Source organism: Budorcas taxicolor, chromosome 16 (genome assembly GCF_023091745.1).
Source record: "Budorcas taxicolor isolate Tak-1 chromosome 16, Takin1.1, whole genome shotgun sequence".
Lineage (NCBI taxonomy): Eukaryota > Metazoa > Chordata > Mammalia > Artiodactyla > Bovidae > Budorcas > Budorcas taxicolor.
In genome coordinates, this window is record NC_068925.1 from 66,000,780 (window position 1) to 66,025,080 (window position 24,301).

The 24,301-nt window shown below is 44.7% G+C and overlaps 1 protein-coding gene across 1 annotated transcript in view; it reads right to left on the reverse strand.

The window, feature by feature from the left end:
* COLGALT2 (collagen beta(1-O)galactosyltransferase 2) overlaps positions 1–21,043 on the reverse strand; it is a 116,305-nt gene extending 95,262 nt beyond the window's left edge. Inside the window, exon 1 of the mRNA XM_052653662.1 lies at positions 20,781–21,043. Within this exon, the coding sequence (XP_052509622.1) occupies positions 20,781–21,043 (263 nt within the window). The remainder of the gene's footprint in view (positions 1–20,780) is intronic.
* Between the last annotated feature and the right edge of the window lie 3,258 nt (positions 21,044–24,301).

A 24,301-nucleotide genomic window follows, 5' to 3' on the forward strand; every position in this document is an offset into this window, starting at 1 on the left:
TAAGTTGAGAAGAAAGAAATATTTTCTGCCAGTAGCAAGCATCAAGAGTGCCAAATGTAGGGGAGATAGGGAGGCTTTTGAAAAACAGAAAAGATCTTTGTGGAATCATACATCTACTTAAAGCAAACCAGATGATAATCATTACTTATTAGAGATTAAATTTGGAACCATCTTAAATTTGAACATGTGAATTTGAATGGCTCAAGTCCCTTCTCACAGCCCCCATAAATGTGCCTCTCTCTTCTGAAATAAATAAATCATTGCTCTCTGCTCTGCTGTTTGGCTTCATAATATCAACTCACTTCATGGTTGCACTGTATGGGAGGCAGAAGAAACGTCATTGACTTAAGAAGCTAAATCGTAAGGGTTGACAGGCAGCACTTGTGAGGACTCAGGTATGAGACAGAAAAATCCTGGCAGTTATCTTATTTTTCATGCAGAAACCAGAGCTGAGCTTTGCCAAGCAGACAGCTATGAGCTCACCGGTCTGAAATAATTACTCATTGAGACTTTTCCCCAGGACAGAACTAATGGGTTTATGCAGAAAACATAACTCGAATATTGATTTACAGAGTTTTTCTTTTTAAATCAGTAATCAGTAGCCTTTGCCTGTAGTTAAGCCTAACAAAGTTCTTGGGTACACGGATTGACAAAGTAGGAAATTAAAAAGGAAATCAATGTTCAACTAAAACAAATTGCTTTAAATTCACATTCTTCATGTCTAGTGGTCTCGTTCCTGTTTTAGGAGATGAAGAAACCTAAACCTCAAACAACTGAAATGGATGAAAGCATTTTTAAGGAGTTGAATATTCCACAACTGCAACTCGGAAATTAAGCACAAACTGAAGAACACCCAAAACAAACTGCTCTGTTTAGCCTGGAGCCGGCCTGAGCAATGTTCTTTGTAATCAAGGCGAGTTGTGCTGTGACTTAACAGAGGGAGCAAGGACATCAAAAGTGGATTGTATTCAAACGATTTCCATGGGAAGATAGGAGCAGAATATAAACACCGATCTGCAGTTTTGCAAAATTGTGTTTCATGCCTCAAGAAAGTAAGTTCAAGTACTGCGAAGAGTGTGTGTGCACACGCTCAGCCACTCAGCCACGTCCAACTCTGCGGCCCAGGGACTATAGCCTGCCAGGCTTCTCTGTCCCTGGGATTTTCCAGGCAAGAATACCGGAGTGGGTTGCCATTCAGTGTATGTATCTAAAGCTCAGTAAGGCATGCTCTGAGGCATTCTTTCTTCTTTTTAAAGATGTATTTATTTATTTGGCTATGGCGGGTCTTTATTGCTGCACACAGGCCTTCTCTAGTTGCAGGGGTTGGGGACTACTCTCCACTTGTGGTGCGCAGGCTCTAGAGCGCAGTAGTTCTGGCGCACGGGCTTAGCTGCCCCACAGCATGTGGGACCTTCCCAAACCAGGGATTGAACCTGTGTCCCCTGCATTGACAGGTGGATTCTTAACCACTGGACCACCAGGGAAGCCCAGCACTTTCTTTCAACACTCCTACTCTGTGGTTTAAATAAGAGATCTATGCAGAACTGACGACGTCCAGCATGCTCTTGTTTTCTAGATTCTTTGCTGGATGTGTAGAACGTCTTCACTTCTTATTTGGGTTTTATGTTGTGTTTAGTTTTACTATGTCATTTTAAAACAAAGCACTTTTTAAGAATACTGCCCCTTGAATCCTATCAGTAATGGCATTGCCATTGATGACAATACAGAAAGATGCAAAAAAGTCTTCTGAGAGCATTTCACTGTGTAATCAAGTTGTGTACATGCGGTGTGTGCTAAGTCACTTCAGTCGTGTCTGACTCTGTGCAGCGCTATGGACTGTAGCCCACCAGGCTCCTTTGTCGGTGGAATTCTCCAGGCAAGAATGCTGGAGTGGGTTTCCATGCCCTCCTCCAGGGGATCTTCCCGACCCAGGGATCGAACCCGCATCTCCTGTGGCTCCTGCACTGCAGGTGGATTCTTTACCTCTCACCCACTGGGGAGGCTCAATCAGGATGCAGGGGGTGCCAAAGTAGCAGATTTGCTGACACAGTACTCAAATTGGGTTAACGACACATACTTATTTCCCAGCTGGCGAGGGTTTAACAGTATGTCACACAGGTTGATACGCACATGGTTGGATAGCATGAACATGAACTTGGGCAAACTCTGGGAGATAGTGAGGGACAGTGAGGCCTGGCATGTCACAGTCCATATGGTTGCAAAGAGTCGGACATGATTTAGAGAGTGAACAACATATAGGTGTTGTTATACCATTGTTGGGGATTTCCCTGGTGGCTCAGTCAGTAAAAGCGTCTGCCTACAATGTGGGAGACCCGGGTTCGAGTCCCGGGTCAGGAAGATCCCCTGGAGAAGGAAATGGCAACCCACTCCAGTGTTCTTGCCTGGAAAATCCCATGGACAGAGGAGCCTGGTGGGTGGGTGGGGTCGCAAAGTACTATTGTTATACTATTGTTGATGATACAGAAAACTGACCATATTTTCCCCAAAAGAAGAATGGAATGCTGGTTAGACAGCAAATCTGACAAAAGTCCAAAACAGATCAACCGATCCACCTTCTTTTCCTCCAACAAGCATAACCTTTCTCTGATTTAGGAACCTGACTGGCTCCCCCTTTTCTTCTCCAGCCCTACCCTCCCTTGATAAGGTGGTTCATTCTCATATTCAGGGCTTGGCTCAAATAGCACCCCCTCAAAAAGCCCTTCTGTGACCACCTTATATATGAAGCACTCTCCTACCCAACGACTTCATCCATACCCTATTACTCTGTTTTGCTTTCTCCTTAACACATCTTTTCAAAGCATCTGGTTTGTTTTTGTTGTTGTTTATCGTTACTCTCCCCTAGTATAGGCTCCACGGACCTGGGGTCTGTTTCTGTACACACAGCATTTCAAAAATTGACAAAGCTAACGTTCTTAGACTTGTAGGTCAGGTGTTTAGGACATTTGCACTTGGAATTTCTCATGGCCTTATAAACAGATGTCACCCAAAAGCTGGACTGGGCTGAAAAATTGACTACCTGGAGGATCCTTCACATGGCAGCAAGCCGATGCTAGCTGTTGGTTGCAGGCCTTAATTCCTCTCTACATGGACCTCTCCTTGGGACCACTTCAATGTCCTCCTGGCACAGGGGGCAGCCCCCAGGGTAAGTAGTCCACGTGACAATAGCAGAAATTACAACGCCTTTTATGATCTGACCTCTAAAGTCACATACTCTCACTTCCACCCATGGGAGACAGCATGGGAGGAGGCTGGTGTCAACCACAAACTGGCACTTTGCAAGAGCATCTGCCAGCGACTGAACACCAAAAACAGGGGCATTTGCCATCTGCCTCTGCAGAGACTGAACCCTGTTCTGCTGCAGCTGACAACTTTCAACACACCTGAGGGGAATTCAGGGTAGAGAATGAGGCACTCTGTGCTCCAGGGAAACCGGTGGGACAGGTCTTTAGACAGTTAGATATTTTCTGGATTCATGACCCTAATGCTTGTATCTCTTCGTAATTAGAAAAGCTCCTTGTGACTAGCAGAAACCCTTCAGTAAAGTAAATGCTTGATTGCACTGAACTCCCCCTTCGCCAATATCTTACATACTGACCTTGCCCCACTACCTCTTTGGAGCAGTGTCTCAGAGCTATCTGAGATGCTGTCTTCTGGGCTGCAGTCCTCATTTTGCCTCCAAATAAAACGTCACTCGCAGCTCACACATTGTGTATCTTTTTAGTAGACACTGGAAAGTAGGGAGCACCAGGAATGAGGCATGGATCATGGGGAACCACCATGGAGGTCGGTCACCACACTGCTGGTTATAGTCAGTTCACCTCTGAAATAGCAGGCCTTTAAGGTAAGGCAAGCAAATATCCATCCATCTCATATTTGTACATATTACTTCAATATTTGTGTGTGTGCGTGTGTGCATGCTCAGTCGTGACCCCATGGAGTGTAGCCCACCAAGTTCCTCCATCCATGGGATTTTCCAGGCAAGAACAATGGAGTAGGTTGCCATTTCCTTTTCCAGGGGATCTTCCCAACCCAGGGAGAAAACCTGCATTTCCTTGTCTTCCTGCACTAGCAGGCGGATTCCTTACTTAAAATACTTTAAAAGAAATAATATTTTCTACTTTTCTATGGAGTGTGGAAAAAATACTTGAATTTCTTCTTAGTGAAAGAATTAGATGTAAAGAATCATAAAATGACTACTGTGGTCTCTTTCATTTTCCGTTTAACAATAGGTTGCTGGTTTTGTTTTAGTATCTACTTGGTTGAGGATGTGCAGCACTCAAGCTCTTTGAAGTGTAGAAGTGAGATTAAAGGCCAAGTTCAAACTGAACCGGGAGTTCACACAGTATTTGAAGCAGGTCCGCAGACAGGACCTGCAGCCCATGTGTCTTTTGAGACAATGATATATGCAATTCTTACACCAAAAATGACCTCACTTGTTACCAGTTGATTTTTCAGGGGTCTGGAAACCACAGTGTATTATTTTACCACCCAGGGTGAAATTAACAACAGACTATAACCATGTGTAACCTTGATCTTCTCAGGGATCAAGGCCAAGGAAGGTAAATATAGTTGTGTGTGTGTGTGTTTTATGTTGCTGAAAACAAGAATTACCTGTCTGGATTTTTTAAATTCATAATCATTTTTCATAAGGTGACGTGAAGAATAGCTTCTCCTAACTATTTCAGATAAGACTCTTACATTTTTAATATTGCTAATTCTATATGAATAAACTGATCAATCTATCAATAAATTAATCAAAACTACCTTGAAAAATGCTACTTAAAAAAAAAAAAAGCAAAGCAAAGGATTGGGAAAGAGAAAATGGAGCCAGATCCATGATGTTAATAAGAGTAATAAGTAAAAGTAGCAAGATTTAACTAGAATGAGAACCCCAAAAATCTGCTATGGAGAAATGATTTCAGAAGGTAAAACACAGATGATGTTATTTTCATCTGCTGCCCCTTTTGCCATCCAAAAGATAGAGCATTCTTTTTAGAGAAACTATTTGCTTTCTAGCTCAAAGTTATAGAATGTCACTGCAACTTGTTATCTAAAACTTGACAGCTGATACACAGATTAGGTATGGGGTGGGAGTAGTCACTCAGTTGCAACTCTTTGTAACCCCCTGGACTGTAGCCCACCAGGCTCCCCTGTCCAAGGAATTCTCCAGGCAAGAATACTAGAGTGAGTTGCCATTCCCTTCTCCAGGGGATCTTCCCGACCCAGGGATCAAACCCGGGTCTCCCAAACTGTGGGCAGATTTTTTACCATCTGAGCCACAAAACCAAACAAATTAGGGGAAGCCACACCAAATGTCAGATACCCAGTTACAGAGAAGAGGGAAAAACTTCACACTCCACTTCACTTCATGGCAGAAACTGACCCTCTGTGCCTTAAGTCACATTTACTGTCCTATTAGAAGAAAAACTCACTAGCACATGTTATGCTACCATGCATGAACCCCAGTGTAACAAACGCATCCTAGAAAATTCTTTCTCCAGAAACTCAAAACAGCTGGTGCTAGATGGTTGCGAATGCAGGCAGCTAGCTAACAGCTTGAGAGTATCAGCAGAGTAGCCAAGACGAGAGAGAGCTGAGAGAGGCAGCCAGAGAGCAGGGCTTTCTCAAGATCATTCTGGTTCATCAGCAGATGGACTCCTTTTTTACTCAGTTCAAAAAAGGAAGAGTTTCATTTTAGACTGAACCCCAGGAAGGTAAGTTGAAGACTCACCAATGAGAACTCTCTTTGGAAAAGAAAACTGTTGCCTTTCTGATTTGATCTTTCTGCAGCCCAGACATGAAAAACCAACCTCTGCTTCTGTGTTAAAGCATCGGCAAGGGTAGTCACAGCTCCAACCAGCTCCATGTTACAAGCCTCTGGTCTCTGGAGGTGTCATCGGAGACCGATCTTCAGCATCTCCACAATAAATGACAGCGCTGTGAAGTGAAGCCTCTCTCTGGGGAGGCGCTATCACTTCAGTGCAATAGCCCATTAGCCTGGTGACACTTGCCTTCCAGTGCCAGGTTCTGCTAACCCCAAAGTGCACACGCAAGCTAATTCCCTTACACGGTACACCAAGCAAAAGACACAGGCCTACACACTGACCGGCAGCTTATGCAAAGAACAAACATGTATATTGTTTCCCATCACAATGGCAAATGCCAAACTCCTACTTCTGCCTTTTCAAAAAAAAAAGGTGGGGGGGAGGGGGGACACCTTCTAAGGAAAACCTGCTCTTACTTATTTTGCACGCATAAGAAAAGTCAGTGTATACACTCATACCACAACTATTCCACCCCAGATGTCCACAGCAATGGTTTTCCCAGCTTTCAGATCTTCTGACATAATTCTCTGGGTTCTTTTTCTTCTCAGCACAGCCTTTCTTTCAGCTGTTGTTGTTCATGAAAGAGATGGCATTTTCTTTCAGGATAAAGGTTATACTAGTCAAGGTTCTCCAGGGAAACGGAACCAACAGATAGCTGGAGAGTCAGAGAGAGAAAGAAGTAGGGGGTACGGGGAGACAAAATACATATAATATATACCTCTATATAATATATTTACTTCCTCTCTATCTGTTGTGAGGGGGGGATATTTTAAGGAACTGGCTCATGCAGTCATGGATATGGGCAAGTTCAAAATTTGTAGGGTAGGCCAGCAGGCTGGAGACTCAGGGAAGAGCCAGTGTTGCAGCTCAGGTCCAGAGGCAGGCTGATGGCACATTTCCTTCTTGCTGCAGGAGGTTAGTCTTTTGTGTTGTTCATGCCTTCAACTGATGGAATGGGGCCCACCAACATTATGGAAGGCTTTACTCGAAGGCCACTGATTTAAATATAAATCTCAGCTAAAAACACCCTCAAGAAACATCCAGAACAATGCCTGACCACATATCCAGGCACCACTGACACATAAAATTAACCATCCCAAAGGGCAAAAAATTTTTATAATTTGTTATAGATATGAACCATCAGTCTATTCAGCAATGATATGAGACAAGGCTAAGTCAAAAGTACTGAAAAGTTATATCTAAGTACAAATTTTTAAAAAGGCCCAAAAAGCATCTTAAGTAATGTGGCAACAGACTAAGTTGTTTTATTTTTCATGGTATCAGTTGGGGAACTACAAATTCATAACATGCTGTGGCTAGAAAGGTCTTTAAAAATCAGCCTACCTGGCCCTGGGCATGGATGAAGAGACCAAGGCAAGGTGGAGAATTCAGGAAAATCTGAGAATGCGGTGGTGCATGGCATAGTTGATGCAAAAGCGCAAACAGCTAAGAAACCAGATAAAACTCATACTGGAATGCCTTATGTGGAATGTTTCTGAGATGAAAATCACTCTCTACTGTCTAAACATACAACTGGGCAACACCAAGATAGAGAGAGAGAGACAGCTGAGCAGGGTGCTGGATGATTGGACCAAGCTGACCTGTTATCAAAAGCTGGCCTCTGTGTATCCAAAAGACAGGCTATCCAGGGACGGATAACTAAGAGGTCAGTTACTGCCTTTATTTTGATAAGCTCCATGGGAAAATGAGGCTTTGGCCACCACCATGCCAATATCAGCAAAGACTGGCTAGTGGATCTGAGGTGTCTATGCTTCCCAGAGGGACCCTTAATAATCTGTCTCTCATGGGGTGGGGTGGGGTGAGATTCAGCAAATATTAGTGAGTTACTCTCTTTTCCTCCTCAGATAGATGCCAGCAGTGGGTCCCTTTAGTTCACGAGCATTTGCACAGGCCTTGAAAACAAGTTATTAAGATTCAGCACCATTATCAAAGGGGCCTTGGCAGAATCTAATCTCTGGGAGACAGCAAACTGGCCCAGAAGTGGGGCTGTGACCTTCAGTCACCTGCTGGCCTTGCTGCAATCTGATGCCTAAGAAATGGGGATTCAGTGCATCTTTGATGCCCAGTCAAGGCTTTGAAGCTGTGTCAAGACCGCAGGACAAAGGCAGCACTGTTTATGCAAATCTAGAAACAAAAGAAGCTGGACTCCAAAGCCATTAAAAGTAACATCAGAAATGCAATACCCAGGGGTGATTAGAGGCCCTGCACCAGTGTGAAACAGAATGCCTGAAAGTGAGGCTGGGCAGCACACCAAAACACACACTGGGAAGGAATCCTGAGTGGCCACAGCCTGCCTAAATGTGCTTTGAGGCCTTGATGTCCACAGTTCCTTAGCCAAGGGGCAGCCTCTGTGCCACAGGAAGGAAGCCCGGGCCACCACTGCTCTCCACCTGGGGCACACAGGCCCGTCCTGAGAAGTTCCAATGTGTGCTCTCAAAGCCAGCCCTCTTGCTGCCACGTCCCCTTGGCAGTTCAGTCATCATGTGGCCCAGGCCTTCTGCAGGAGACAACACTTTTAGGGAACACCTTTGGGCACCGTACACAACAGGCTGAACGCTGGTGGTAAAGAACCCTCCTGCCAATGCAGGAGACGGAAGAGGCAATGGCTCAGTTCCTGGGTCGGGAAGATCCCCTGGAAGACGACATGGCAACTCACTCCAGTATTCTTGCCTGGATAATCTCAGGCACAGAGGAGCTTGGCGGGCTACAGTCCATAGGATGGCAAAGAGTTGGACACAACTAAAGCAACTTTCATGCACACAACAGTGTGAAATAAAAATGAGCTTCTGAGAAAACTTAACACTTTTTTTTTAGGCCACTCCCCAAAAGATCTAAAATTCAGCTGAGGGTCCAGAAAACATCAATCATGCAGTGTTATGTTTCGTGAAAATTCTTTAGATTTCGTTACTTCCATGAAGGAGCTTCCCAGGTGGCTCAGTAATAAAGAGTACACCTGGCAATGCAAGAGACAAAAGAGACACAGGTTCGATCCCTGGGTTGGGAAGATCCCCGGGAGGAGGGCATGGCAACCCACTCCAGTATTCTTGCCTGGAGAAACCCATGGACAGAGCAGCCTGTTGGGCTAGAGTCCAAGGGGTCGCAAAGAGTCAGACACAACTGAGTGACTGAGCACTTCCATGCAGGGGCTACTGATGTCAGATCAGGAAGGGATTCCAGAGAACATCTGTCTCATCCAGGGGTTCTTACGTTTGGCCACACAGGCCCATTCTCTGGGAAGTTTTCAAAATATGTCGCTTGCCCTGATCCTATTGCAGAGATTCAGACCTAAGTGATATCTAGGTGGGGCCTAGGTATCAGTATTTTTTTTTTCTATATTTTAATCAAATGATTCTAATAAGCAGCCACATTTTAAAGCCACAGTTCTGGCACCTCTCTCTTTTGTTATGGAGGAGAAACTGAGGTCCAGAGAGAATAAGGGCTTGTTCAAAGTGACACAAGTAAACAGCACCTCCCTGTCCACTCACAGAAGTGAAGTGAAAGGCACTCAGTCGTGTCTGACTCTTTGCAACCCCATGGACTATACCATCCATGGAATTCTCCAGGCCAGAATACTGGAGTGAGTAGCCATTCCCTTCTTCAGGGGATCTTCCCAACTCAGGGATGGAGCCCTGGTCTTCCACATTGCAGGTGGATTCTTTACCAGCTGAGCCACCAAGGAAACCCACAAGGTAACATAAATTAGAAAACAAGGAGTTTTGCACAGTGCAGGGGGCAGGGGAAATGGACGAGGCTGCTTTGGGCTGGAGGCCACGGTCCTGGAGACCCCAGTGCACTTGGCTTCACCTTCCGTCCCAGGTGATCATGATCTTCTTGGCAGGAGGCACTGAGCTGTGGAATGCAGCTCACATTTCAGAGAAGGGGAAGGACTTGAAAAGAAAATGGGACACATACCCTTGAGGACATTTACAGTGTTACCTAAAGGACACAATAAAACAAGGGTATAAACAGTATGAGATTTAGCAACTGAGTTGTGATCGTCCCCAGAGAAGGCTGCCTGTGGGTGAGGTTGTAATAATGTTACTTTACCAACCCTGAACATACCATTGTGCAGCAGTGACAAACTCAGAAAAACCTTTGGTATAGTGGACTCGAATAGCGTGAATTTCCGAAAAGTTGTATTTTGGTTTCACAACCAGTGCAGACACCAGGTTAGGGACTTGGTAATATCATAATATTAAGGCTGAACTTCAACTCACCTGGGCTTCCCTGGTGGCTCAGATGGTAAAGAAGTTGCCTGCAATGCAGGTGACCCGGGTTCGGTCTCTGGGTCGGGAAGATTCCCTGGAGAAGGGCGTGGCAACCCACTTCAGCATTCTTGCCTGGGAAATCCCATGGACAGAGGAAACTTTCCGGCTATAGTCCACGGGGTTGCAAAGAGTCAGACACGACTAAACGACTAACACTTTTCACTTTTCAACTAAACTTATTTAATAGACTGTTTATTCTTCTCACACATGATAGGAGGAGTTTTAATGGCATGCCAAAGAGAAAATCAAAGGTAAGAAAATTAAATACCAGCACAAAAGAAACAAGATAAGGGGATATGGGTCCTAAAGTGGGTCAATGACTACCACTCAGTAGAAAGAAACACACTGGTTTGATTTCCCTCTAGACTATTAGAGATGTTCATCAGTAGACAGCTTTTCTTCTATAAACCTAAATACTTCATGAGCTCATGATGTGAGATAACTGAGCAAATGAGAGGGTTGGAGGGAGTGTCATTTTACATCAAGCCCCAGTGCAAGGCTCTTCATATAATGGGCAATCTGAGGCACTCCCTTAAATTAAAAAAAATTTTTTTAAAATAGCCACTATTGGAAGGAGGAAGGACACATGTGCTTGACTCCGTAAAAAACACAAATGATGCTGCCTGGCAGAGCCTCTTCTTCGTAATCCTGTACATTACAATTTCTCTTAATAAGAAAACCCCTTGGCCTTCTTGATTGCTTAAGCATCTGGAACCTGGGATGTAGAAGATTCCAGCATGTGCCAACTTTCCAAGCTTTGAAAATCCCATGGCCTGTACTTTGGATGCATATACAGTCCTCAGTCCCTCTATGAGGGCCCCTTATTCTTCACGGGACCTTCTAGGCACTCAGCTCCTACAGTTCCCAGACCAGAGGTGCATATAAATTACTTGTGCACATGTTTAAGATACAGATTCCAGGCCTGAGGCTGGGAAAGATTGAGGGCAAGAGGAGAAGCGGGTAACAGAGGATGAGATGGTTGGATGGCATCACTGGCTCAATGGACATGAGTTTGAGCAAGCTCCAGGAGCTTGTGAAGGACAGGTGTGCTGCAGTTTATGAAATCACAAAGAGTTGGACGCAACTTGGTGACTGAACACAGAGTCTAACAAGATTGAGGAAAGGCAGAGGGGAGACTTGTGATTTTCTAAAATATTTTAGTATCCTGGCTGTTCTGAGCCTTACAGGCCAACTCTACAAAATCTATCTGAAATGCAAGACACGGTCTGACTGTCTGAATGCCCTTCCACCCCACCTGCTTCCAGCAGAGGGAATGCAGCTCTGGAAGAGCTGCATATAAGCTTACTGTTCTGTGGTGCAGCGATGACATGAAAAATCCTGATTCCACTTGGCAGCAACTTTCCACTATCTTGGCGGGTCTCAGCCATAATCACTGTGGTGTGTGGAGCTTGGACAAATTATGGGGCTGGCTGGAAACCAAGAGACGAAAAAGCAGTCCAGCAGTCCAGCAAGGGACTCTGTGTTGGAAATGCCATGGCTCCAAATGTCCATGACCATATTTCTCATGGATAACCCAGAAATTTAAGTTCCACTGTTGGAACTTGTTGGAAATCCTGCCTTTCCCAAGACCCTGAAAAGTGGCAATTTCTCACCCAATATGACTTTTAGGGAGAATGTCAATCAACACACAACCACACATTCCTCTTTCTCACAGAATCATTTCTTGCCCTGTAAGAACAGGAAAGTTGGACATGGTCCACTGCCCTCCCCACCTCCAAAATGTATACAATTGCTCTCAGAAATCAAAGAAACTGGAGAGTAAGAGTTTTATTCTTTACTGTCTAAAATGTAGGTACTTTGGGCTACCTCCATGCTTTTCCTGGGCTTGACAGCTATCTTAGTCTATCTGGGCTGCTCTAACTAAATACTACAGACTGGGTAGCTCATATACAACAGAAATTTATTTCTCATAGTTCTGGAAGCTGGAAGTCCAAGACGAGGACGGCAGCATGGTCGGGTTCTGGTGAAGGCCATCTTCAGGGCTGTAGACTTCCTGCGGTGTCCTCACGTGGTGGAAGAGAGGAGGGAGCTCTCTGGAGACCCCGTATGACAGCACTAATCCCATTCTTGCTTCACCTCCCATAACTGAACCACCCCCAAAAATCCCCACCACCTAACACAGTCATCTCTAGGGGTTAGGGTTTCAACATATGAACTTTGTGGTCCATACAGATGTTCAGATCATGGCAATGGCCAAAATGGGGAAAACTCCATTTAAGGAACTTCCTCTCTCTAGCCTGATATGTCCCTCAATAGACTTTGAAGTGATCCAACCTAGGAGGTGAGAAGAATGCTTCCAACATAGCCCATTTATCCCTTAAACTAAGTACTCAGGAGACTGCTTCATCAGGGCAGCCTGCCCCCCACCCCTGGCCACAGCCTTCTGCCATCTTCTTAGGGGTGTGCAGCCTAGGATCGTTACTTATGCTATCATTTGTATTTTTTGAAATGTACATCTTCTAAGTGGTTTTGAAACATTAATCAAAAATGTTGGGGCAAAGGAGATTACTTTGGATTATGTTTGCTGAACAAAATCTCATCAGCTAAACCAGTTAAGTCAGGGCGGGGGGGGGAGGTATCAGCTTGCTGAACCTGACAAACAACTAAAATAATTACAATTGCTGCCTCAATTAAATGAGATGTGTTACAAAATCATAAATTTAGCCTTGGCAGGATGTCATGAAGCCATTATGGGAAGTCTGAGTTCGACAGGATTTCTGTACGGTGCTCCTAGAGAGGAAAAGAAATGCCCTCCAGCCAAATCTAAGGTTTAATTCATGCAAGAGACTTGGCTGAAGTCACCGACCACAAATGCTCTGTTTTCATGGCTCTGAATGGCAGCAAGTTCCAGGGAATTAATTACAGCCACTCCTATTTATATTCTGCATGGCTTCTCAATTACCTCCTATAACGAGATGCTTTTTTACTTTTATGAACATTCACACACAGCATTCCAACCATGGGAATGGAGAGCTGAGGGAAAAGTAATGCAATTCTGATCATTTTACCACTAGGTCACTCGCTGGCAGCTTCCCAAGCCTTCTGGTTCTAGAAAGCACTCACCACTTGAGCCCTAGGGATCCTGAGAAGCCTGAGCAGAGTGCAGCAGTCACCACCCAATTGCCTACAGGGGTCAGCCAAGCCACATACGAGAGTCGGACAGCAGGAGCCAATCACAAGTTCATACAGGGTGGGCCTGATGGGGACATGACTGCCTGGACAAAATCCAGGGGACAGGGGCTAGCCAGCCCCACAGTTGTTGCTGTGTACAATTTTCAGGGGGATCCCTAGTGGTCCAGTGGTTAGGACTCTGCGATTCCACTGCAGGGGGCACAGGTTCGAACCCTGGTCAGGGAACTAGGATCCTGCCTGCCATGCGGTGCAGCCAGAAAAATAAAAATATAAAAAGCAAATTTAAAAATTAAATAAAAGAGAAACAATCAGGAAAGAAAATGCTTGAAAAAATTAACTGTTAGTCACTCAAATGTGTCCAATTCTTGCAACCCAGTGGACTGTAGCCCACCAGGCTCCTCTGTCCATAGGATTGGGTTGCCATTTCCTCCTCCAGGGGATCTTCTCAATCTAGGGATTGAACCTGGGTCTCCCACATTTCAGGCAGATTCTTTACCATCTGAGCCACCTATGAGGACTTTAACAGATTTAACTGAAAAAACACCCCAGCAATTTGATATGCTGAGAATATGAATGCAATTAAATGAACAAGTCACTCCTTAGAGAATAAAAATGTCAAGACATATACAGTATACAGATTTTGTAATTCCTGATGAATCATAGCCATGATTTAAACACTTACAGTGCAAACTCTTCGTGGTAACTGGTAACCTCAGATGGCAACTGGTGAATAGAACTAACAACCAGGCTATGGGCTGATCATTTTCTCTCAAACTTTAACTTGACTGTATATTGTTACATGATTTGAAGAAATGTGCAGAACTGAGCCTTATAATAGTTCTACTATACTCCCTAGATAAGCCTTATAATGGACCTACTATAGTGTGTCTTAGACTTGAAGACAGTGCCTCACAATCATAGGACCCATGAGGACATGTAAGTCCTGCAAAAAGGACTGAGGCACAACCAACAGCCTTTCTGATTACAAAGCTTTCATTGTTCATTCCTCTGACCACCGAGACAGTCAAGGGAGAGGGCCACAGGGAGCGTGCTTATGTACCTGGAGTCACAAAGAAACTCAGCAATGGAATCATAGGGAGAACAGAGTTGAAGACAGAGTGCAACCAAACTCTGCTTAGAAAAACTGCATGCTCCTTTAAGCCAGGAGCAATACTGATTATAAACCACTCAGCATTATAAAATACTCAACCACTGAGCAACAAAGGGCTTAAAAATCTAGAAATCTGTTATTGCACCCCAACACTTATTCATTATATAATATACTAGGGGAGCATCCCTTAACTATCCTGTGCTTTGGTTTCTGCACCTGTGGAAGTCAATTAATAAAACAGATCCAGGACAATTTAGGCATCCATTTTAACTCTGCAAGCAATTTGTCTGAACTCGAGCAAAATGATAGGTGACTTCACTTTTTACCCTAAGGAAACATGTAATTCTGAGCTCCCATCCTGTTTTGAAATTGTAGGATGGGAGGAGGATTCATAGTTTTCTTCCACTATTTGGAAGAAAGTTGAGTTTATGTGTCAATCAAATCCAAGACCACTAGTTAAAAAGGCTGAAAAGCTGACCCTCTCTCTTACCAAAAATGTTTCCATCACCATGAATATGAATAATGCTGTCGTATTCGTTTGTCACTAAAAATCCTTGATAAATTTTTCTGTTGCTAAATAGCTGAGATCCTGGGAAGTGACCTGTATATTTATGTACAACCCATATATTTAGTCTCATTCTATTCCTATAAAATCTACCAACACAAAACAGAGTTTAGTAACTATCAAGTGCCTAAGCTAACTGATGAAATTAACAAGACAGCGGAAGGGAACCACTGAGTCTTCGTGTCATTCAAGCAGAAGGGGCTATTCTTCTTTGAAAGAAACACTGGCACTCTTATCTTTCTAAGTTGGGTCAACTGACAGAAGCAAAAACTAGAACTAATTGGTCCTTTCTTGATTTTAAACAGACCATCTGTACTCAGTCTGAGACATTAACTGCCTGAATCGCATCCTGGCTCCACCATGCACTAGCCTTGTGAGCCCAGACAAGTTTTTTAAATTCTCTGTGCCTCAGTCTCCTCCTGCGTAAAGTGAAGACAGCGATGACAGTTCTCACCTGGGCTTGCTGTCAGGAGTAAATCAGTTATCATACCAAAGTGTTTAGAACAGCCCTTCCATAAATGTTAATTTCCATTAGGCTGATAATTGTTGTTGTAAGCAAGGAAATAAACAGAGCTTGAACATATTTCTTCTTTAAATTTTTCATTTTAAAATTTTAAAGAGAAGGGAAAGGAAGAGAAATGTAATGGCAATGAGACCCAAAGGAAAAGACATATAGGAAATGGCAACTATTTTCTATTTAGTAGCACATGTGTAAAAAACATTGTATTACATTATCTCATTTGCTTGTTACAATAACTCTTTGCAAACACGCTAAGTTGCTTCAATCAAGTCCGACTCTTTGGGACCCTATGGACAGTAGCCAGCCAGGTTCCTCTGTCCATGGGATTCTCCAGGCAAGAATACTGGAGTGGGTAGGCATTCCCTTCTCCAGGGGACCTTCCTAACCCAGGGATCGAACACTTGTTGCTTGCATCTCTGGCATTAGCAAGTGGGTTCTTTACCACTAGTGCCACCAGGGAAGCCCAATAACTCTTTGAGGTATGTATAATTATTAGTCATTTCCAGGTGAAGCAGCTAGGCTTAGAGCTTCACTGACGTGCCCATGAGCATACAGGAGATTTGAGCCCTAGTCTGTCTGACTCTAATTTTCATACTCTCCCCTCCAAACTAAACTACCAGGCTTGGAGGACAAAGCGGGGAGGAGGCAAGGGTAAGGTGAGGAAAATAAAATAATGGGTAGAAGTGGACTCAAGTACCATATATGTTTTCAGCCATGAGCTGAAACTTCCATCTAGAGGTAAAACAAAAATGCTTAATGTCAAGATGGTAATGATAAAATATGACATCATTCTCACTGCTGATGAAAACTAGCATTAGTATTAGTTTGGAACATTTTATAAACCACACTTATATTTGTATATCAAGTTAAACATTCAACAAAATGCTACTGGTTGGACATTAAAACGTAGATATAAATCCTAGCTAATCCCCAAACACTGCACAGATAAAACTGTGTGCAAAACATCAGGCGCAGTACTCTGAACAAGCAGAAGTTTGTCACTGTCAGTGTTTATGTCAACAGAAACATCTCTTTATTTAAAAGCCATACGATGGTTTCCAAGTTAGCATACATATTACTTTTCAAAGCTCTAGCAAATGAAATGCCCAAATTGTTCTGTAATTACATGATGGTTACTGCCTTGTGACTGCACAGACTGTGAATCCCAACTGTCTTCCCACAGGGAACAGCAGGCTCTCCAAAACACAAACTAATGTGTCTTTCGGGTCCACTGTCTTTCCTTGGGCCCAGCTCCATTTTTCATCATCATATTACTGGGCACTGTCCCCCTTAATCATAGGTTTGGGAAGTGGGGGAGGGGTGAGGTCAGCCTTCCTTCTACTGCTAAGGCCACTATTCACGGCTCCACCGAACTGAAGAGAACCCACTCAAGTGCACTGCTGCAGGTCACAATGCCGACCAGTTCCCTTCATCTCAGCAGTGCAGGTTTTAATTAGAACATAAGGATTATCTCAGTTCCTTATCACAATTGTGATAGCTGAAGGAAAACAGTTTGGTGGGGTTTTGAGATCAGACAGGTAAATTCGCTGGTACAAAGTTATCTCTAAAATATAAACTTTCTTTAACTCAGTTGAATACAAATAAACTTGATGCTGAAATAACTGCACTCATCCTCTGAAGAGGTTTTCAGGTCAATTTGTTGGTACTCAGTACAGATCTGGTCCAGAACTTTAGCTGAGGGAAAAACATCACACTACTGGGAAATCTGAATGTGATCACTGAACCAGGCTCTTAATTACTCATACAGGAAAGAAATCTCATCAGATACTCCTCCCGCCATTGTTAACGGTAAGCAGAAGAAGAAGAGTGAGTCTGCATAGAGTTACTAAAATAGGGTGAAATCGAAGCTGGCAACCCAGTCCCTACACTCAACGTGGTTCTGTTTTATAAAGTTCTGGCCATTTTTGACACTGCCTATTTTTGACATCAGCATATGCTGGCTCTGCAGAATGGATACTAGTCAATTTGCCATCTCAGAATGTAGAGTAGAGTGTGGGGCTGAGACTGGAGTAAGTAACTGGTAGAAGCACCTCAAAGCCGCAGCATCCTAAACTGAGTTACTGCCTCTCCTGGAGGGTTATAACCCATTACCTTCCCAGTCAAATAATCTTCTAGTGCTAGTCATGAAGTCAGCAGCTCCAGAGTACAATGCAATGAGTTTGGAGATTTGCAAAACTTAGACCTGCCACTCACTTTATCTTCCCTGACAGGAAGCTCTGGTTAATGTCCCAGTGCCTTTTTCTTTTACTTGCTGCTCTCTCTTTCTGGAACCCTTCTTCCTTCCCAGGTTTTTTGTGGATTCCTATTTGTCCTTCAAAACTGAATTCAAACTAAGTGTCAACTATCCTAAAAAAAAAACAACCATCTTCCATGACCACACAACTGCCCTAATCTGATTTAGAACTCTTTAGTCACTCTCCCAATAGCTACAAATGCCACTCAGATCACCTTACACTGCCTAGTTAAAAAAACAAACAAACACTTATTTATCTATGAGGAGCCACATCTTATTCAACCTTTTCCTGCCTGAACAGGGCACAATGCCTGGTTCTCACAAAAGCAGGTGATTAGGAGCCCATACTTACATGCTTGCACAACCTCTTTGTACCTCGGTTTTCTCATCTGTAAAAAGGTATAATAATAAGACATGCCTGATGGGGTTATTGTGGAAATGAAACCAGAAAATGAGTTGCAAAGTGCTCAGAAGAACTGTGAGCTCTTATTAAATATCTGTGAAATTAACAAGCTAATATAATCTTTACTAAGTCAGTTACTTACTATGAAATGGAGATAATCTTATTTCTCCATAGGATGGTAGCAAACATCAAAGGAGATAACACAGCTGGTACTTTGAAAGCTGTAAAGGACTATTTAAAAACTGGCATTTTATTATTTTTACTTAATAAATTATATAACATTCTAAGCCAGAACTCAAAGAAGAGTCTTCAGCGGCTGGCTAATGCAGGGGTTGCCCAAGGCCTTACCCAAGCTGTGGGTTTCTTCCTTAACTTTCCAACATTGACCATAAAGGTACAGTCCCATAAACCACGAACAAGGGTAAGGGAAAAGAGATCCCTAAGGTCTATGCAGAACTGGACTGCTCTTTATCTAAAGAGAACACCAACATCCATAGAATCTGGAACATCCAGGGAACTGAGGATGTACAGTCACTGCTCAGTGATTATGATCATATCATACAAGAATTCAAGAGCCAGAAAAAAATTCTGAAATCACTTATTCTAATTCCCTCATTTTACTGAGAGGAAACTGATAACTGTGACTCCCAAGCAACTGGCCCCCCAAAAAGGTCAAGCTAGTGACAAACAAATCAAGTCTCTTAATACGTAGCTTAAAGGTTTATATACATTTTGCTTACATTGTGTTCCCTTTATCCTTTTGGAGGTGGTCTTTAGAAACAAACTAGGGTTAAAATTCCCATTTTAATCGTTTATTAATTCTGTGAGTGAGTTACTAAACTGATCCAAGCCTCAGTGTCTTTGTTTGTAAAATAAGTATCATAGTATCTCTTAAAAGTTTGCATTCCTGTATGCGCAGTCACTCGGTCGTGTCTGACACCCTGTGACCCCACAGACTGTAGCCCGCCAGGCTCCTCTGTTTGTGGAATTTTCCAGGCAAGAATACTAGAGTGGGTTGCCAATTCCTCCTCCAGGGGATCTTCCTAACCCAGGGATCAAACCTGCATCTCTCGCATCTCCTGCACTGCTAGGCGGATTCTTTACCACCGTGCCAAGTTTACTATATGATAAAAGGGGTAATGTCTGTACATTGGATAGCAAAACCTGTGCCTCATACTCACTTCTGCACTCACTCATGTCCTAGTAACTACTGGGATGTTCTTCAAAATTAAACAATGCATAAAGACAGGCCATACTGTAAAACATCTCTTTTGAAGAAAGCATCTGAGAACTGACACTTGAAAAATTTTCTTTTGGTACTGAAATGGTTAAAAAAAAAATCCTCTGGTTTAAAACCTGGCTGCACCAATGTTCCCACTTTCCACATAACATGCCCTCCTGCGTGGCAGCCGGCACGTATAACGGGTATATAGTAAGGCAGTGTATAGCACAGTGCGGTACTATATCTCATGTTTGCTTTCTCACCTCCGCACTTTGCCCACCAGGTACCCTTAGGCTGCCAGTTCCAGCTACTGCTTTATCCTTTCTTCTCCCTTTCTGCCCCACCAAGGCTTTAAGGATAGTTTGTCTGTGGACAGCTCCCTTTATCAACACAAGACAGAACTCGTTCCCCCGTGACAAGGGCTCTATCTTCCTCCGGAGACCAAAGGCCTCTTGTCCATGTATCTGGTGGCTTATCTCCTCTGGTCAAGGTCCACCTTCTCCTCCACAGGCTCCTGAGCGGCTCACCTAGCCATCCAATTCTCACCCTCCGATATCTGCTTTTATACAAAGATGTGGGGACAGGACCAAGTTCTCAAGTTGAGATGGGCAGCCACCCTCACTGATGCCCTGACCCTCCCCGCAGCAAGCACCGGGACCAGGCCCGGGTCTCTATTCTAACAGCATCAAATCTTCGCTGTTTGCCTTCCTGAGGCTGCTCAGTCCCCAGTACTTAGTACCCCAAGGCACCCGGCGATGTTTGCATCTGCGGCGGGATTGAGCCCAGGGAGGAAGGCAGGATGCGGGGACGGGACAGCTTGGAGCGCTCAGACGAGACAGCATCCACGGTGGTGGCGTGGTTAGAACGCAGTGGGCTCCACCTAGCCTTAATCTCTGGATCCTGACCCCCTCTCCCCTTTCCCCCTCGCACCCGGGGAGAACCCGGAGCCACTTTTCAGCCTCTGAGATGGAAGCCTGGCACCTGGAAGCCAGGTCGGCGCATCCCAGCCACTCCGGAGTCCCCCGTTGCCAGCCGCAGTGACGGACCACGTCGCGTCCCAAGGAGCCGGCGGCGACGACGGGCACCTTGATTCCCTCACTCCCGGACGAGAAATGAGAGGTGGGGAAAAAAGGAATCTTCGCGAGTGGAAAGGCGGAGAAGCTAGCACTTTTGCGGCGTCTCCCCAGCCCCATCTGGGAGAGGCACGAGGTCACCCCATTCGTACTGTCCCCGGGGGAGCTCCGGGCGGGCTGCTTATCCCCAGTAGCACCCGTGGCGCACACAGACGCGCGCGCCCTTCCCGGCCGCAACCGCTGATCCGGCCAGGACCCGGGCAGGCAGCGAGGGGTGTGCGCACCACGTCTCCCGCGCGTCCTGAGCGGTCCCCCGGCCCCCCAGCCCGGCGCAGCCGGCTCACCAGATGGCCATCCTGCTCTTGGGGTAGTCCAGGCGCTCCAGGCACCCGAGGAAGTGAGGCAGCGTGTGCGCAGCGTTGCGCGCGAGGACGACCACCAGCACCGTGGGTCTCTGCAGGGGCGACTCGGGGAAAACCACCGCCTCCTCTTCGTCGTCCTCGGAGTCCGCCTCGGCGGCGAAGCGCGCCCGGCAGCCGCCGCGCAGCAGAGCCCAGGAGAGGAGCAGCAGCGCCCAGGCCAGGGGGGCGGCGGGGCGCGCGGCCATGTTCCGGGCCGTGGCGGGCGGCGGGACGACCCGGCGCGGATGCCCGAGGCCGGCGGCGAGGGGCGGAGCGGAGGCGGCTGGCGCGCGCGCACTGACACGGCCTCGGCCGCCGGGACCCTCCCGCCGCAGCCGCCGCCGGGACCCTCCCGCCGCAGCCGCCGCCGCACCGCCCAGGCCCCGCCGCGGGCGCTCCGGAGTACCTGCGGCCGCCGGCGCTCGCCTGGGCTCCGGCTCGCGGACAGTCGTGTCGGTGCGGCTGTTGGTCCCGAGTCCGGCGGAAAGTTCCTCTAGTTCAGGTTCAGCTTGTACTGAGGTCTGTGGCTTTCCTCAGGGCTGTGAGGTGTGGCTGTGTCTGCCAATGGGCGTGTGAATGCGTGTGTGTGTGTGCGCGCGCGGGCGCGCGCGAGCGAGCGTGTGTACATAACGGTACGACTCCAAGAAAATTTATTCTGCTTTTGCAAACCGCAGTCTAAAGTCCTTCACAGTGATGCAATGTATCCAGTTTTTCATAATGCACCTATTGACTAAATGGGTAGAGTTCTAAAATGAAAAGTCACCCAGTAATTCATTACTATGATAAACAGATTTTGGTGTTTTTTTTTTTTAACTTCCACGAAGGCAGAATATTTGTATTTCCTCACCCTCAAGCGCTCTTTAAATTTATTTTTGACTGAGTAGTCTCCCCAATAAGATCTAGTTGGAAGACCTGAAGAATTTTAGAGCCAGAGCGAACTCTTCAGATTAAAGGAAAGCTCTTCATGGGGCATGTCCTCTACCTGACAACTCAGGGTCCTGAACTTCCTGAAAGGGTGGCAGGTTAAGGACCAGATTCACTTCTGATGGTTTTCTTTTTCCTTAATGACCCAAACTGATAAATTGTAACAGGCGGCAAATCTGTACATGCTGGAAGAGAAGGGAGAATAAGGAAGAAAGAAGGAAGGGTGGAAGGAGAACGCAATTAGCAGGCCAAGTGAAAATGCTAGGAAATATACCATCAAAGGATATTTAATTTCGACCACAATGGAGGAAAGCTAGTAAAGAAGTTCTTTCAGTTCAGTTCAGTTCAGTTGCTCCGTGGTGTCTGACTCTTTGCCACCCCATGAATCGCAGCACGCCAGGACTCCCTGTCCATCACCACAAGAAGTTCTTTACTAGATTTCTTTTTTGTGTGGAATTCTTTTCTGGAAGTTCTTTGTGTGTGGAAGTTGGGGCTAAATTTTTGTCTCATGTGTGTCACTTATTCTTTGTGTAAACTTGGAGACTTGACCTCTCTGGACAATTTCTTCCTATGTAAAAGCCTTTTAAGTTCCTGCCTTATTTTCTCATTCAACAACCATTTATGATATTACTAAATGTCAATCATTCGGGTGTTGAGTGTTTGAATCCTTCTTCTCCAGAGAAAGGGGCAGAAGGTGTCCTGCCCTTTTTATCTGGCTGGGTCAGAGTTGGAGGAGGGAGTCTTGGCTGAATCAACAGGGCTAGTTTTTCCTGCACCAAAATACCTTTTGGGGGGCTTCCCAGGTGGCTCAGTAGTTAAGAATCTACCTGCCAGTGTTTGCCAATTGCAGGAGGCATGGGTTCAATCCTGGGTTGAGAAGATCTCCTGGAGAAGGAGATGGCAACCCACTCCAGTATTCTTACCTGGGAAATCCCAAGGACAGAAGAGCTTGGTGGGCTACAAGCCATGGGGTTGCAAAGAGTAGGACATGACTGAGCACGCACACACATTTTTTTTTTCACTACTTGGATTTTTTTATTCCCTTGTCTTAGCCAGCCTAAAATCCTACAACATAAGCGTTCATTCAAATTGACAAGTGTGCCAATTTTAACACTAAAACACTTGAGAGAAGAATAGTAGGCAATAGCTTTGGTATTCCTACATTTGTGTGAATTAAATCTGAGTTTCTAATCTCAATATCTAAACTGAGGTGCACTGTAAGAAGCTTTGAAGGGAATCCATATATGGAGCAAGGCACTGTTTTTGACAAAGCAAGTTCTGTGGATTTCTGATATCTGGGCTTGTGGACTCCAAGTCCAAGTAGGGAAAGGATATGGAGGGTAGCGTGAGAAAAAGAGCAGTGGCTGAAATGGGAAGGGATAAAATTAAACTGTGCCACTTTCAAAGTTTTGTCTAAGCTCTGGCCTGTATCCAAGCACTATATAATAGTTACCATAGAAAAATGTTTTTCAATTCCAAACACATTTATACAAATTTAAAATATTCTTTTTATCTCATTTAAAAAGACTAGATATGTTTCTCAAATTGTCTTCACTTATTTGTTTCAACATTTTCTCAGTGCCTACTGTGCCAAGGCATGGGTGCTGGGAATGCATGGATAATTAAGATATATTGAATGAATGAATAAATACCATAAAGTGGTAAGAAAAGAGGATAAGGAAGGGAAGTGGGGATGGTTAGGAAATGCCTCATTAAAGAAATGCCTTTGAACCGAGTATTGAAAAATGAGGGGCATATTTTAGGAAAATGATAGAGGGTTGGGAGAGGTTGGGATTTCAGGCTGATGGAACTATAAAAGCAAAAGAATGAGAGAACACAGAGCATGAGGAATGGCAACGAGAAGAGCATGACTGGAGGGCAGGATTGGAAGGGGGAAGAGAGAAAGCTGGATTATTTTATGACTTTCATATAGTTATATATATAACCTTTTACAGAAAAGCTAAAACCTTTGTTAAAATGGAAAAAATGAGCTAAATATCTCATGTATAGTTGGCTTACACAGTGCTTTCAAATGTCATATTGAATATATGAATATATGATTTTGAATGGTCACAACCATATGGCAGAGTTGCAGGCTCCAGGTGATTAAAGTCTCAAAAGCAAAATTTTAGTTTAAATATACAGATTGTCAAGCTCAGTAATTTTGAATTTATATGGTTAAATATCTTATTTTAAACTGATAAAAAGCATTCTATTTTATAAACATATAAAAACATATTAAGGGCATATAAAAGCATATAGTTCTTCCCAGGTGGCGCTAGTGGTAAAGAACCCACTTGCCTATGCAGGAGACATAAGAGACGTAGGTTTGATCCCTGTGTCGGGAAGATCCCCTGGAGGAGGAAATGGCAGCCCACTCCAGTATCTGCTTGGAGAGCTCCATGGACAGAGGAGCCTGGTGGGCTACAGTCTGTGGGGTTGCAAAGAGTTGGACACGACTGAGTGACTAACACACACACACACGTACAACTTAATATCAAAGGAAAAAAACCAACCTGGTTAAAAAATGGGCAGAAGAC